Raw genomic sequence first — 17,577 nt, 5'->3', positions numbered from 1 at the left:
ATAAGCACGCAGAGCACTCCACTTACCGTCAGGAGCAGGTTTTCTGAAAATCTCTGTAGCCTTCTTATCATCAACCGCACGAAAAGCAACTGTACTGGACGACGAGGACTGTGGAGGGGGAGGCAATGGCAACGCAGAAGCTCTACGGTTGGCGCTAGCCATGGACGGGCCAACCGAGCTTGTTCCCAACTCCTCATGTAAGATAGCCAACTGATAAGCTGTGTCCAAGTTTGCTGGTTGCTGAATGCCAACAGCCAATCTGACAGCAGGTTTCAGTCCTTCCATGAAACGGGTAACAAAATGCACAGTATTGGGAGAACTCTCATAGGCAGACAATTGATCAAACAGCTCAGAAAATCGTTCAACATAATCCTCCATAGTTCCAGTCTAAGAAATGTGAAAAAAAATTCGCAAGACAGTCTGATGCAAGTTGCGGCCGAACCTGTTTTGGAGCAGTTTGCAGAACTCATCCCAGGTGGCGTGAGGAGCTCGTCGACGAACCGATTCCAACCACCTAGCAGCAGATGCTTCAAACAGTGAAGTGGCCAGGGAAATCCATTGGTTCTGCGGTGTGCCCCAAAACCTGAAATAATCCTCGCAACGGGCCTGCCAGAGCTTCGGGTTGGATCCGTCGAAACGGGGCATCTCAATCCGAGGACCAACACCATACACATCAGCAGAATTCTATCTCAAATCCAAGGATGCAAACGGAACGCGCTGCAGCGCCTGTTCGAGATGTGTACCTCTGATTGGAGGAGGAACATACGCCCGATGAGCGGGGCCCCGATTTTCAGCCTCAGAGCGAAGCGCTTCAGAACTGGAAAAATTGTGGCCCGACGCTCGAGAAGGAGTTGCAGGTGCGCCGTGCGGATCCGCAGCTGGTGCAGGCTTGTCGAACTCCTGCCGCAGTTCGTCGATGTCGACCCCGATCGAGACCTTGACCTCGTCGAGGCGCCCGGAGAGGAGGTCGAGCTTGGCATCGAGCTGCGCGATAGCCTTTGCGGTGGTGTCGTCGCGCTCGCGGCTGACCTTGTCGAAGTCGGCGCGCAGGAGGTCGTAGATCGCCTTCGTCTCCGGTGGGATGCGCTCCATCGCCGCCGCTCGCAGCCGCTCGGCGAGCCGCGTGTGCCGGTGGTGAGTCGGAAGGGCCGATGGATGAAAGGGCTCTGATACCAGATTGTCAGCACTACTCTCTCTAATCATCAATCATGGCGGAATTCAAGCATTCGGATTACAAATTGGGGAATAGAGGAGGAGGGGATCGAGTTCCTGAGCCACACACGCTTGCCGTGCCCCGGCTTCTAGCCGTTCTGCCATCCTCCCCCTACTCACGCACACACACCAGTATATGTACCCGTTACAGAGGACTAGACCCACTCAGGCCCAGCAAGCCTAGCGGGCCGCTGAGGCTTGCGACGAGGCCTGGCTGGAACTTGGACTGCTGCTTCCCGCGTCACCGGTTCGCCAGGAGGCACTTGATCGCTGACACGCATATGGGCACAGGTAAACAATGGACCTGTGTTACTTAGGGATAGGTCCGGTACTTCAGAGAGTTCAGAGTAACCAAAGAAGCATAGTGACTGACTGCATCAGTACGCACTAGTTACTAGATAGATTACTACTCTCCGTACACTCATCACACTACCGCAACAGCAACTGCAGCCGGCTGCTGAGGATTCATCCTCCACAGCGCCACAGCAGCACGGATGGAGAAGAGCACGGTGAGTAGGAGCTTGCACAGCATAGCCGCAGTGCGGAGAAGGTAAGAAACCTCTTGAAACCTGCCACAGATTAGAAGAACGAGACCGATGAGTCCCACAAAGGCCGCCAGGTGGAAGAACGCCACAGCCGCGTCCCAGATTAGCGGCCACCGACGGACGCGACCATCCACATCATCCTTGACCTACAACATTTGACAATCACATCATAAGCGAAATTGGCTTCGCGGGGCGGGAGGGGCGACGATCGAGTGAGTGAGGGGTACCTCGGTGCCGCTGCCGGCGGCGTGCAGGAAGAAGAGCACCATCGCTGGCACCATGAGTAGCAGGGAGAGCAAACCAGAATAAACCAAGATCTCCCAAACTACCGAGGCCACGGCGCAGTTCCCGATGCAGGCCCGGAACACGACGAGGTAGAGGAATGTTGCGACGAAGACGACGCTTATGGTACCGGCGAAGAGATGGAACAGGGCATCGGCAGCGGCGCGGGCGGCGCTGCTGCATGCCAGTGCCCCCACGGCCGTCCTCACCAACGCCGGCGAGACGGCTGCTGCGCCGGCAGCCAGCCTGGAGACCTCCTCTTCGAACGTCACGGCGGCCATTTTGGATGTGGAGTGGAGTGGTCGGTGACTTCGGTGTGAGTGTGACTTTGTGGCTGGCTTGTGTTACGGCCAGCGGCCTTTGGGGGTCCTTTTATGCTGAACTCTCTCTCTCTCTTTCTCTCAAAAAACTCTCTCTCTCTCTCTGTGTGTGTGTGTGGCAAGCGTGCTTGTGAAAAAGCAGAGTAGTAAAAGGTGCCCATGCATCGTGAATAACAGAGGAAAATTTTAGGAAATGGACTCTCAGAGAGTTTGAATTATATTGACATTTAAAGGAAAGAAATGGTCATTAGAGCTATACATTCAGCAATGTTTTACAGCGCCCGTGACCGGTTTACAATTTACAGCACAAAAGTTTCTACCAAAAACTCCTCCGAGAATAATTAAAACTGCTTGAGTCTGTACACTGTGAATCTTCAAGTAAAATTTCTCATATTTCAAAATGACTGCAATGGTAGATTTGATATATTGATGCACCGTACCTAGAGGTTATTCCCTTCTTTTCTTCTCTTTCTAGTGACCTTACGAGCACTAGTAGGACGCCCGTGCGTTGCCATGGGCCTTTCAAGTTTTTTTTTCAATTGCACATATATGAATATAATGCATATTTCTATGTGTCTACCACCCTCCATCTCTCTCTCCCATTCTCTCTCCCACCTCTCAGTCTCACCCTGTCTCTCTTTTCTCTCTCACACACAAACCCCTTTCCCTCGACTCAAAACTTAATTTTTGGCTCAGCTCAATTTTGCTCAGTGTTAACGTTCGGCAGCTACGGTAAACATCCTAGAAGCTTAAACATTAAATTGAAATTTTAATTTTTATACAGGCTAAGATAACTTTTTGAAATTCTGGATCACACAAATTAATGATTATAATCTGTACAACAAGAAAAAATAACTTCACATTGTAAACTTTTTAATCCACGGCTAGACTTACATAAGCACCATGGCGTTAGTTCTGATATTTATTCTTGCCTATATTATACTTTTGTTATTTCTCGAGAAGATATCCACAACTAATAAGTAGATTTTAAGAAAAATTATCAAAATCACCGCATCATGGAAATGACATACACAGATGGACCATGGGAAAATAGTACTAAAAGACATGTACGCAAGAATTTCTTAGAGGTTGATCATTGCATCGTGACAAGACCTAACCTTGCCTAGACCGGCAAGATTCTAAGCAACAAGCCATAGATGTTTGGTTCACGCCTGACACTTCCCCTGTTGGTGCCGCCACCTAGCATCCAAGCTTGCTTTCTTCACATTTATTTTGTTCATGCCACCCCCAATCCAATCAACAGATGAGTTGATTGCCCATCACATCACTGGCATAGACCCTATAATTCAAAATTTTAGTCTAAAAATAAAATAGATGTTGTAAGACTACTTTCAAGATAAAAACTCTTAAATTCATCATAAAAAGGAATGATTGACTGGTTTTAATACTGCACGCGCAACCATGTGTGCATATTAAAGCACATGAGAGAAAATATCTCTTTGGACAAAAAAACAAAAAACTTATATAGAACATTCCATGGTAGATGACTGATAAAAAGGAACAAACAAACCAATGAACTCCGATCTAATGAGAAGAAATAAACAAACAACAAATTCTAAATTGTAAAAGAAACTAATACTCCCGGTAAAAGAAACTAAAAGTTGCTGACAAGCATTACATGTACATAGAACAAAGATTTATTCACTCTAAATTGTACACAAATTTGGCTCTTGAAGGAGGATGCTTTTTAGAACTTATTACCGGCCAACTAAATAGCAATGCATTAAATAGCACACCGCCTATATCTGCCTAGATAAATACACATGTGGTGGCACAGAATAACAAAAAAGAATAGCATATGCAATTTTGCACTGATCAAACAAATTTGGCATAACTCGGATATGTGTATTGAATATGACGTCATGCATATTTTAATATTTAACATTTTGATGCTAAGACAAAAAAATCTTTGATTTCTTACACTATCTGATTATAGATCACAACTACTCTGCAAAGATGGAATGTGAAAAATAATGTGTGCCCTCTAACATGTAAGAAATAGCAACACTAAAATCACAATCTGAAGTTGCAAAGACACTTCAGAACAGTGACTTGCATGAAAACCACACACACACATTTACTCTTGACGATCAGGATATGGTAGCACATACCTTTCTCGTCTCCATACACTTCAGAAACTCTGCTCTCGAGGAAAATTAATTATGCAAATAGCATTCTATGTTTTTTGTACAAATTAGGCAATGGACATAAAGTGAATTTCCACCAAAGAACGGAAGGACAATGCAATTAATGCCAATAATAAGCAATATATGCTCCCTGTACAACTTAGACGGCTACCAAAGACGGGAGGCCCAATCTCATACTGAGTATGCAATGCTAAAGGTCATTAGTGTTCACCACAAGAGTTGATAACATTCCATCACGCTAAAGATCATTTAGTTTATAACTGGCAACAGCGATGCCAACACCAATAGCCTTCCCTGTGAACGCCTCCAAAGACGTAACATTTTGTGAAGTGACTCAAGTATCTCGTTAATCAGGCAAACAACAATATTCCTTGCAAGAATTCAAGTTGCGAAATTTGTATTACCATGTTTGAATACTCAAGGCATATATGTTACTGACATGGCTAGATAATTACCTAGTTATCTCAACCTTAGCACAAAAATCAATGTAAGCAGTTTTGAAACAATATGTACTAAATCATTAAACCAAGCATATATATTTCATTTTGCAAAATAATAGACTTCAACTACATTTATCAATAAGTGACCCATGGCTTAACCAAGCTTTGTGGTAGTGTTGGAACCTGCATCGCAAACATGTGCATGGTAACAGCTCTCATTCAATGCAGGATATTGCAACAAAATAGAAGCAGATGCAAAGGTGCAGCAATGATAACTATCAGGCATCACGTTCATGTCTAGCCCCGTGTTTGGCCAAAGTCAATGCATTCCTAAGATTTTTCAGACAACTTGCATATGACGCCTTATAATTTTCTAGTCTATATCCCATATATAATCAACTTTACTATATCTCATATGTACCTTCTAACATGTAAGAAATTGTATAGCAAATCACAACCTGGATAAGGAAGTCATCGAGTACCAATAAATTGATAGAAACATGTACATTTTAGTATTTTTAATTTTAAGAAAAGTTATCTAAAAAAGGTACATCTCATGTATAGCAGGCACTACTTCACTGCAAGTCTGCAATATGCTACAAATACACATACTGCGCAATTGGTATTCAATATGAAGAAAACAGGAAATCTTAAAACTGCTCTGTACACGTACTGATTATGATCAACATCAGCTATATAGCTCATTGTAGGATGTAGTCTTGTTAAATCTGGAAGTAAGTCATGTGTATGCATTTAAGAGCATAATCTTAAGGGCTTGAATTAAAAAAAGGGGGGCAAAGACAGATTAATTGCCTCTGATCCATAACATATACATAGCAGCTGCCAGCCAACTCTTGTTGATCCTATCTAATACATGGACCTATTCGCCATTGAATAAGCCTACTGAATTAGCCGACCTCTCAAGCCAAGCTGGCATTACAAGCATGGCCATACTGTCATAGTAAAACCACCTTGAAGCATTTCAGCAAAATATGCAACGGTTTCAGAATAAACTGTGTTTGACCTAAAATGGGAGCACCTCTAGGCCAAGATTGAGCGACACAATCTTGTACCACTAAAATGCAAAGCACGAAAATAGCTACAAAGTAAACTTGAGCATGCTGCGCTTACCAAAAGCTAGTTGTCTACAGAGTCAAAATTGAATGGATGAAGCCTTATCATCAGGGTTGGAGAGTCGCCTTATCATCACGATGGGGGGATCGTCGCGCAAGCAGCAAGCACGACCCCCATGCCACAGCCTGGACGATCATGGTTGGTGATGCGGCGGTCGCGACCAGCGCCACAAGCCCACAACTGACTATTGGCATGGCTCCCTCTCTTGCAGCGGGAGCAGTTTCTCGTGCTCCCCGTCACCTCTCTCAGCTTCATATGCCGGCATCCTCCTCTTCCGCTGATGCATTATATTGTAGGCCGTTGTTTTATGTTTCTGGAAAAAAACTGGAATTGAACTTTAGTTTTCGCTTCCCAATTGCATAAGTAAATGTACTGGCAAATCCAACAGAATAATAAGGGAGTAAACCATTTGTAGAATAAACTCCAGACCTAACAATATGGGAGATAGCCTTCATGTATGCATGTCATTATTCTCTCGCTTGTCTAAATGATGAGAGAGGCACCACATATGATGTCTAGGAAATGCGAGCTAGCTACAGGATACAAGTCCAAAATCAAAACCAAGCTAGCTAATTAATGGCATTTAAAAACCAATGGTCTTTAACAAACCAAGCTAGTAAATAATTATGCAGTTGACATGGATCAGTACAAGTTAAATTACAAGCAGCAACACCAATGGGATTACGGATCACCAGAAGCAACCATGCACAAACAAACACAAGAAAGTTGTAGGATCTAGAAGTAGATGTGTCTAGAGGGGGGGTGATTAGACACTTAGTGCTAAAGTTGCAATTTTTAGGCCTTTTTGGTTTGAGTGGAGTTTTAGGCACAATTTCAACATACACAATACATATCAAGCAAGCATGCAAAGAGTATATGAGCAGCGGAATGTAAAGCATGCAACTTGCAAGAATGTAAGGGGAAGGGTTTGGAGAATTCAAACGCAATTGGAGACACGGATGTTTTTCCCGTGGTTCGGATAGGTGGTGCTATCCTACATCCACGTTGATGGAGACTTCAACCCACGAAGGGTAACGGTTGCGCGAGTCCACGGAGGGCTCCACCCACGAAGGGTAATGGTTGCGCGAGTCCACGGAGGGCTCCACCCACGAAGGGTCCACGAAGAAGCAACCACCCACGAAGGGTCCACGAAGAAGCAACCTTGTCTATCCCACCATGGCCATCGCCCACGAAGGACTTGCCTCACTAGCGGTAGATCTTCACGAAGTAGGCGATCTCCTTGCCCTTACAAACTCCTTGGTTCAACTCCACAATCTTGTCGGAGGCTCCCAAGTGACACCTAGCCAATCTAGGAGACACCACTCTTCAAGAAGTAACAAATGGTGTGTTGATGATGAACTCCTTGCTCTTGTGCTTCAAATGATAGTCTCCCCAACACTCAACTCTCTCTCATAGGATTTGGATTTTGTGGAAAGAAGATTTGAGTGGAAAGCAACTTGGGGAAGGCTAGAGATCAAGATTCATATGGTAGGAATGGAATATCTTGGTCTCAACACATGAGTAGGTGGTTCTCTCTCAGAACATATGAGTTGGAATTGTGTATGTGTTCTGATGGCTCTCTCCACGAATGAAGAGGAGGTGGAGGGGTATATATAGCCTCCACACAAAATCCAACCGTTACACACAGTTTTCCAATCTCGGTGGGACCGAATCAACAAACTCGGTCGGACCGAAAAGGTAAACCTAGTGACCGTTAGAGATTTTCGGTGGGACTGACATGCAACTCGGTAGGACCGATATGGTTAGGGTTTGGGCATAACGTAATCTCGGTGAGACCGATTACACAAACTCGGTGAGACCGAGTTTGGTAATAAGCTAACCAGAGAGTTGGTCAGGTAAACTCGGTGGGACCGATTTGCTCTTTCGGTGAGACCGAAAAGTTACAAAAAGGAAACACTGAATTTACATTGCAATCTCGGTGGGACCGATCCGCTCTTTCGGTGAGACCGAAAAGTTACGAAAAGGAAACAGAGAGTTTGCAATCCCATCTCGGTGAGACCGAGATCCCTATCGGTAGAACCGAATTGCTAGGGTTTGGCAGTGGCTTATGACAAGTGAAACTCAGTGGCGCCGGATAGAAAGAATCGGTAGGACCAAGTTTGGCTTAGGGTTTAGGTCATATGTGGAAGTGGGAAAGTAGCTGAGGATTTTGGAGCATATCATTAAGCACATGAAGTAAGAGGCTCATTAAGCAACACCTCATCCCTCCTTGATAGTATTGGCTTTTCCTATGGACTCAATGTGATCTTGGATCACTAAAATGTAAAATGAAGAGTCTTGAGCTTTAAGCTTTAGCCAATCCTTTGTCCTTAGCATCTTGAAGGAGTTCCCACAACCTTTAGTCCATGCCACTCCATTGTTGAACTTATCTGAAACATACTAGATAGAAACATTAGTCCAATAAGAGATATGTTGTCATCAATTACCAAAACCACCTAGGGAGCACTTGTGCTTTCAAAAGTCCATAACTATGACAAAAACGGAAAGTTAAGGCCATCCAAGTTCTATACGGAAAGGAGAGTCCAAAAGTTAAGTTTGGCCGTGCTAATTTCAGTATCTACATAGAACAAAGCCTTCAACAAAAAATCATAAATGGATTTAAGATGGTGGGAGGATTCTGGATAGTTGGCCTCATCGGAAATAGATGCATTCGGTTGTGCTTGACGCAGATAGGATAGTAAGATAGCGAATAAATCACAATTTTATTCAGGTACGAATTATTAGGAATTCGATGCCACGTTAGAATTAACATATTTGCATCTATATTTGTAACATCTACTTGCAGATTGGTCGCCGAGTGGCTCAGGTTGTAGGCTGTAGACATAGAGGTACAAAGATTTTGACAATGAGTAAACAAATAGTCTGCATTTATTCAGAAAGCCATGCATCTGGGCATAACAACTTGAGTTTGGTGGAAAACATACCCGATTTTTTCACAGCTTTGCTCAGTCATCCGGTCACCGTCGTCGGACCTCACAAGGCATAACAATAGTTTCCTTGTGCCAACCCTGCAGCCCATTAGTCAGAAACACATCATGTCTGTTTACCCTCTCCTTCAGCGACATCATCACCGATGTCACACCATTCGTTCCCATTGTTCTTTATCTCCATAGCCACAATGCTAAAAGGAGAAACTTCGATCGAAATGCGACTGTGAAGTGTGGTCGATCGAGACGAGACCAACGGTTGGTCACATGGGCAAGGCAAGGCAAACTGGAATTGGCATAAGATTTCTTCATGCGACCGTGGAGTGGAGTGTGAACATCCTACTCCTGCTCAGGTCGAGTGATGATCCATAAGAGCTAACCTTTGCTCCTTGCGTGATCGAGACATAGACCACAAGAAGGGTCAGTATCTTCCGCCACCCGTTTGATCGAAACGGTCACTCCTGCGTAAGTACTCCTACTTGACTGCCGAGGTACTTGACAGACAACAAACTTTCTCTATCCATTCATACTTGTTTGTTTAATTTTTTGTTCCTACGAGAAGCTTCATGATTAAGAATACGTGAGAGGAATGCAACAGTGACAAAGGATGCCCATTTTAGGTGGGCGTGACTGTCAGATGTGAAAACTCTAGTTATGGTGCACTGCCGAGCCAGAACCATGCTTGGAGAAAATAAGAACCAAACAACACCGATGTTGTGATGAACCAGACTCTTGCCATAGATCAACATCGATGAGCATACAAAATGATTTAAAATTACCTCGCAAATTGCGGATATAGAAGAAAATAAGGAAACATGCGGAATGGAAACTGGCCTCACCATGACACATGTCACTTTCGCGATCCTTTCCAAACATCGGACCCGTTGTCTTGGGCGTGGTCCCGATCAAGAGTTGGTAGCTGAAAATTTGAAAACAGAGCCCGAAGATTCAGATCAATAAAAATTACAGTGTCGCTGCTTACATAGCCTAGCATCCCTGGAATGTGAGAAACAGAAGTCTTCCAACAGAAAACTATGGCATAGAAGGAATATTCCTTAATGTGGCATAAAAGTTAGTGTGTAAATGACAATAGAGTAGACAAACGAAGTTATAGGACTAAGATGAGAAAAACCTCCTACTTGCCCATCCAATATACAATGATCAGTAGACAATGTCGGGCTCATTTTATTACTACAACAACCTTGGCTGTTCCTGTACAACGCAACATAAGCATAGATATTACCTCCATTTTTTTACTTCAAATTAATGGAAGGCCCCATAGGATACAATGCTGGTGACGGCAACGGCAAGGAAGCGGCTCTCCTGGGTAGGAAATCAGACATACAACGATCCGGTTGACTGAATTTTCTGAACCGTTTCTGTCTTAACTCTTAAGCACCTAGCTAGGCTAGGAAATGTAGAGGTAAATCTTCTACCACATTGCCTCACACATCAGGCTCTGTGGTTGTCTGTTCTCTGCTGCCAAGAGATTAGACTGGACATTTCAGTCCGCGCATGTCTGCTTGCAGCTTGGCGGAATGCTGGCCATAATTTCCGTTGTCCTATTTTGACAGACATTTTCAGTCTTTATTCAGACACACACTCAGTGTCCTGTGTTCGATCTCTTTGCATTGCAGCAGTGGAACAACACTCTGCATCATCACCCTCATCCTGAGAGTAATCACACAGCATTCTTTCTGTATGCATAACACCAGCCCAGTTTTACTGAGACTACTGTTTATCCAAGACTTAGACTTTGCCCAACACTTTCGTCGAACTAATGCATGTGTGAGAGTGGAGAGGTAGCCACACAGTAAAGCTACACTGCGGCGCAACATTGTTGCCATGTGCTATATTCTTTCATCTGAAATGTGATTTTAAGGCCAATGCATCTTCCTCCTCTCTTTCCTCGAAGGTGGAGTACGTGGATCACCGAGACAGGAAGCAAATATCCTAGACGGTCTTTCTGGTTGATTATGCCTGTTACCAGGGTGCTTGCTATTTTAAATGTGACCTATAACCCTGTATCTAGGATATACAGAGACAAGTAGAAATAGCCGTGCTCTGTTTTGCTGGTGCTATCAATCGGTGAAATGCGCATGAACAATCTGGAGCAAATTGTGAGAGACAGTGATGGGTGAAGGCTGCTAAAAGTGAGAATATGACCTGAAAGCACACTCTCATCAAGGTACAGCCAGTCTGCTAAGGTCTTGATTATTATTTTTGTGCCCATGAAAATAAATCCGTGCTTCTCAGCCATTCCCTACAATTGTTAGCAAGTTGTAACTTGTTGCATGAATATATAGTGACAAGAGTGTAGACGAACATGAATCTGAAACTTACTTGTAAATTAAAAGGGCGTCGATAGAATGTGCTCCCACGTGAAAATAAGTTGGACGGTTGGTCGCACATGGATGGCAACCAGGGAGGGGTTGATGCAGGTGACGTCGTTGACTACTCAGCAATAAGATCCTCACCAAGTGGGGAGTTGCCACACCCGTATGATGCAAAGGAACTTGTCGAGTCATAAAGTCCTCCTGCTCATAAAGCATACATCTTTGGTAAAACCAGAACCAATATGATGTCTGACAATTTTATTCCCATAAAGCATTGTAACAAGCAAATGTCAATGAGGTTAAAAAGTTATATAGATCTATGAAGCATTTTAGCAAACAGATGGCGTGGGTGGGTAAGTTCATGCATTGGTAAAACAAAAAAGTGGGGAAGGGAAAAGGAAGGGGACAACCTGAAAGCTTTGATGGATATGTGAGATTCGTCTCTGCACTCATCGCCTGGCAGCGTTGAGGGTGTTGCAGTGCTGAGGTATGGAGGGGAGGCGATGAGACCATGGCCGGGACAGAGAGCCAACTGCAGGTGCGGTCAACAATGGCGAGCCACTGATGGGAGCAGAGGACGCGGCGATGGGGATGGCGAGCACGAGATTTGACACTGCATGCCGCGGGGATCTCCTCCTCCTCCTTCCGATTCCATCCCTCGCCCTCTGTTCTTCACCTCTTGAGATCCTCTCTGCCTCCCCTCTTACCGACTCTCATCTGCTATAGCAAGAGAGAGGGGCAAGGCAGTTGTAGTGATGTACCCCGGCCGGATCCCGTGCGTCAGAGCACAGCTGTTGAGTTCGCCGACCACAAGACAGTGATCGGAGGATCCGCGGGGACCGGCAGGGAAGACGGCGACCATCGTGGAAGACGATCGGCGGCGACGGCTCCTTCCTCAGTGGAACACGGCGGAGGAAGCGATTCTAGACATTGTGGGGACTTGGTCTTCGGCGGCCACCTCGAGCCCTTCCGTCACGGCCGCGCGACCTCAGATCCGGGAGCCGCTTCCTTGACGAGCATGTGCGCGTCGCGGACGTGGAGCTTCGCCGCCTAACCTTGACGATATGCAAGCGGATCCGACAATGGGAGGAAGGGTGGGAGCGGTGGAGGTGGCTGAGCGGGAGGGAGGCAGGGGCGGCGGCGGCGGCGGAGCAAGAGATGGGGGCAGCGCCGCATCGGGAGGAGAGGGGAAGAGAGCGGTCGCACGAGGGGTGGATCGAGAGGAGGGTTTTTTCGTTCGAGGGAGGCTAGGGCGTCGTCCGATTTTTTTGTTTGTGCGAAGGGGATCGCTAGTCATCGTTGATCGGTTTTTTTACCGCAGATCGGATCGGGCGGAGGACGAAAAAAAACAGAAAAGGTGGGACGAAAAATAACCGGCGGAGACTACCAACTGCTCCATTAGGAGTAGAGAAAATAGACAATGAAGTAATGATGTAGGGTTCTCTTATTGCACCACTAGTAATCTAGCAGTGAGGTGATAAGACCTCGAGTTCCTCTTATAGGCAACAACGTGCAGAAGTGGTATACAATAATTTGATCATTGCGCAAGCTGTTCCTCCGCTTCTGGTGCTAGGGGTACTATCTTGATTGTGTCTACTCACCCGTGAACGGTCCTCTCGAACCAAAATGGCACATTTCTTTTCTCTGGACTAGCGTTCGTTGTCCTGGTCGGTATGCCATCGCTCCATGGTGCTCATGATCTCTTCTGGTTGATGTTGGGTGTTTAGCGCCTTGCACCAAGGATGAAGTGTACCTATGAATCATTGCTCTCGCATTGTGGAGCGACTGATTGTGATGAACCAAAAAGACAAAACCCATCCTCGCATAGATATCATCTCGTCTTATATGTGCCATTTTGGGATAGCCCAAGTAGAAAATTTGGTAGGTTTTATTTTTGGCAATAGCATGATGCAGCGGTGCACCAGTACATGTAACTTTGAATTATATGTATCCTCTTGTTATTTTTGTTTTTGGGCTCGTTGAGTTGGTGCCCTCAGCGGAACCCCTTCTTGTGCTACCTTATGTGTTTGTGTATGGTGTGCGTCGTATTCTGTATTGCTACTTTGTTGGACTCGCCTTGTGATGGTTGCTTTATATATAAAGCGGGGCGAAAGAAGTTTTCGGCATTACATGTAAATTTAAAAGAAATAAATGATCCTTAGAGGTACATACTGTATTCATTAGTATTGTGCCTTCTAGTGTGAGTTCGAGGTGGTACATGCGGTAGCGGCGGAAACCGAGTGCACCATCTTGGACCACATTGTTAAGGAGGCATGGGGCAAAGGTGAGATTGCCTAATTTCGTTGTGCTAGCGACCATGGCAGCGCCTATCATCCACTCGTGTCCCCTACAAGTCCCACTCTGACATCAACCATGCCAGACCGTCATAATGTCGCAGCTAGTCGTCGAGCTGACTCGTCAAATATGCATGAACTCATGCATAACTTTCACCATTGACTCAGGATCAAGATGCAGGATATAAAGTTGCTACATATATAAAAGGATAAATTTTGAACAACTTCTCTACTAATTATGTATGAAGAAGACACTAATTGACATTTCTTCTCCTATGTAAGAACTTTGTTATGTCAATTTAAGCGTATAATCCCTCCAAATGAGTGTACGAGTGTTGAATTGTTGCAAGCATAAAAGAAAGAAAAGTAAGAGATAGCCGCATTATGGTAACTCGTGCATCGCCTCCAAAATATTATGAACCATGTTTTACACGCAATAAAGACACTGCGGATGTGGCCACTCAACTATAGTTGTTGTAAGAGAGTAGGCTTACCAACACCTCTCACAGTAGCTATGTTTGATTACTTACTAGTTGGGCAATTCTCATGTCTATAGACCATCTCAACACCTCAAATATGTGAAAACCAAGGATGAAAATCTTATGAACTACACTAATAGATAAAAATAAACCAAACTATGGTATGTTAGAGCATCTCTAGCCCTTTCGGTAAAATCCTTTAATTCTCTATAAAAGTCGTTTAGGGAATTGAGCCCTAACTAGCCATTTCTCTATAACTTTTACTAACTAAAAAATTTAGCTCTTCATTGCTCAAAACATACCCCATTGGCCTATTTTCTTTTTTGAAAAACACCCTCTTAACATTTTCTCTCTCCTCTCGGGATTCCCTCTCGATCTGTTGGGTAAATCCGACTCCGCCCACCTCATTGCAGGCCACCCTCCAACCCCACCTCCTCCACAACCCTGCATCCCCCCACCCACCCACTACCTCCAGTGAAATTCCGTCGAGCTTGTTTTCATCTTTCCCATCATCTTCTGCCATGTGGCACACCTCCACGGTGTCTCGACCACAGTGACGCTTCTTCCTGCCGTCCCCGGCCACGAGCTCACATGCAAAACAACGTAAAGTAGGTACATCACCTAAAATCACGCACAAAGGGGAAGAAACGTGGCTGCCATTTCCAATTCTTATGAACTGTTCTGTCCTGCACCACATCATCATCCCACTAGGAGAAGATGGGAAGGACCCATTTAGACGAGGAAGTGCCTAGACCGTGGCCTGTGGAGGATGAATTTTGCAACTTTCTCAACTCCTCACTTTTGTGAGCCTCTATCAAATTACTTTTACTAATCTGGACATCATCTACCATCCACAAGTCGACATGGCGCATGGAAGAAAGAATAAATAAGGGAGAATGAAGAATGAAGAAATAAGAAGGTGGAGAGAGATTTCCATATGGGGTTGGCCTCGTTTGAGGAGCTGGGTTTGAGGGAAAAGGCTAGGTGCAAGAAAGTTTTAATCCCTCAAGATTTAGGGATTACAGAATATGGGGGGGGGGGGGGGGGGTGTTAAGGGATTAAAGGATGGGGGAAGGGCTAGAGATACTCGTAAAAAGTAAAATTGAAAATACACATACTCTGATAGAATGCATCGGTAAGCTATCACTTCGATTTCCATTCAATAAATCCAGTTCATAAGTTTTTAGTAAAAATAAAAGGAAATTAACAATGTACCAACTCTATATGAATTCCAAATCTAGGCTAAAATTTTGGATAAGTTTTATAACTTCATCATTATATAGTGCGACAATATTAGCAGTCGGATATGCTGCATCAAACAGTTCAGAGTGGCAAATTTGAGCATTGTTAGTCTCTGGATAACTTTCATCTCATAGGATTATGGCATGGTGCCTTCTAATTTAACTCCCACTCTCCCATCTTAGTGCTCTCAAAGCATGTTTTCCCATGCCAGTGATTATCCACGATTCCCCAATAAAAAAAGAGACAGAGAATAATCTAGATTCTAAAGGGGTGAGGACCGAGTTAGTGTAGAGTTGGGCTTGTCCCAATATGATTCACAGGGAAGGAAATAAAGTGTTGAGAATGCACAAATAGAATATTCAAGTTTCAATGAAGTACAACCATAAATCATGTAATACAAGGAAAAAATATGTTTATTCTGATTTAAAAGGGTTGATACAGAAAAATATGACTTCCCACTTACATCCTCCTTTCCAAAATATAATGAATTACTAGTGTTTTTGTTTCATACTGAATCTTATTTCTAAGTTTGTACCAAGAACATTTACCATGTCGCTTTGATCAATAAATGTGAGTATATGTTGGCATTGTTTCATTGACTTTTCATGTATTTATTTTAATGTTACATGTTTGATTCTTTGCAAATACAGTTTACCAGTGGAAATAGTTATCAATGCGTATACGAAATAGGTCCTAAAACTGAAAAGTGGAATAGATGACAATTCAAGTTAATATAATATGTAGTCAATGTCAACATAGCATGTCTAATGGATTTCAATATGCATCCATCCCTTGGGTGTATAAATTAACATGTATGGGTGTAACGGTAGCAACCCAAGCCAAAGTGACAATAAGAGAGATGAGTGGGCACATGCATAAATCAGGCCACTAGCGAAGTTTGCTGCTGTGGGAATCAACAGAGGCGTGGTTGATTGATTGATTATAACCTTATGATAAGAAGTGTGACGTTGGCAAGCAGAATTGCCATACGATTGTTGAATGTGCTATATGTATAAGTTGGGATGTAGATATGATAAAAGAAAATTAACCAGAGTGTTATGAGTGTTATGCCAAACATAACCATTCTTTTATGTCCACCAACAAAAAAATGTTATGTTGTGTACTTCATGACAAGAGTTATAAAGAATATTTCTGCATTTTTATGAACATTGATAATCATACCATATTAATTGATCAAGATGGCAAGAAACACAATTACTTGTAGTAGGGTAGGCATGGCATTGCACAACTATGAAAAACACAATTGCAACAATTAGATTCAGATAGGCGAGCGGAAGAACGGAACACATGATTTATGTTTAATTCTTGGTGGATAATTAAAATATGAAAAGCTATAAATACTCTAACGAATGAGGATCGATAGAAAGGAGTCTAAATTTATTGTTAAACTCTATAATTTTGTATGGCAAGCAAATGGTAGTTCTATGAATCAACTTTTGCAGCGTATTCAAAATGTTGTTGCAAAAAAGTTTACTTGCAATTCCCTCTAGGTTTCATAATGAGTCTACCAACCTTTTAAGGAGAATAGTCCCATCCTGCTCGAAAAGAAGGCATATAAATTTTGTATGGAGTCAAATGGTTCATAGTTTGAGAAAGTTTGTAGGAAAAATTATCAACAAACTACAATAATAAATATATGTTTTCAAAATACATTTTATCTGTATTCGATTACACTGATTTTATATTTTAGCTCTTCGTAATTTCCCTACAAATTTTGTCAAACTTTCCAAATTTGACTTCATATAAAATGTATTTTTCTTCCTTTTTGAGCACGGAGGGAATACATGGAATAAGCGCTCTAGGTTGACAATCATGATAACACTGCACATGTGGGGATGGAGGTGTGACAAATCTATTTTTTAAGACCGCGCGGGGGGCATAGTTTCATTTTGATCATGGTCGGCCCCCTTCCTACGACCTTGTAAATGTGTCAACAAAACGGAAACATAAGTCATTGATCCACGATCTTCCTCACGTGTTATGAGAGCCAAAACGGCCCATACACAAGGCAGATCAACATAGTTTTGCTCTCAAGAGGGTGCATGAAGTCATCACGTGATTATCAATTTTTTATGTAATACAAGATAAAATTAGACATAAACAACGAAGCGTGAGTCTCCCAGAAAGATAAGTGATCTTTTCAATTATTTCAAAAA

General features: G+C 43.6%; 1 protein-coding gene across 1 annotated transcript; it reads right to left on the bottom strand.

Moving 5' to 3' along the window:
- Positions 1-1,176: 1,176 nt before the first annotated feature.
- LOC125516260 (uncharacterized) lies at positions 1,177-2,383 on the bottom strand. The gene is made up of 2 exons (XM_048681741.2): positions 1,985-2,383; positions 1,177-1,903 (listed from the first exon to the last, which is right to left on the bottom strand). The coding sequence occupies exons 1-2, from the start codon at positions 2,318-2,320 to the stop codon at positions 1,637-1,639; spliced, it is 603 nt and encodes a 200-aa protein (XP_048537698.1). The 5' UTR covers positions 2,321-2,383; the 3' UTR covers positions 1,177-1,636.
- Between the last annotated feature and the right edge of the window lie 15,194 nt (positions 2,384-17,577).

The sequence above is a fragment of the Triticum urartu genome, chromosome 6A (assembly GCF_056163025.1).
Source record: "Triticum urartu cultivar PI428250 chromosome 6A, HENAU_Tu73, whole genome shotgun sequence".
In the NCBI taxonomy this organism is placed as follows: Eukaryota; Viridiplantae; Streptophyta; class Magnoliopsida; order Poales; family Poaceae; genus Triticum; species Triticum urartu.
The sequence above is the reverse complement of the archived record's forward strand: the minus strand, read 5'-3'. Positions and strand labels throughout refer to the sequence as shown.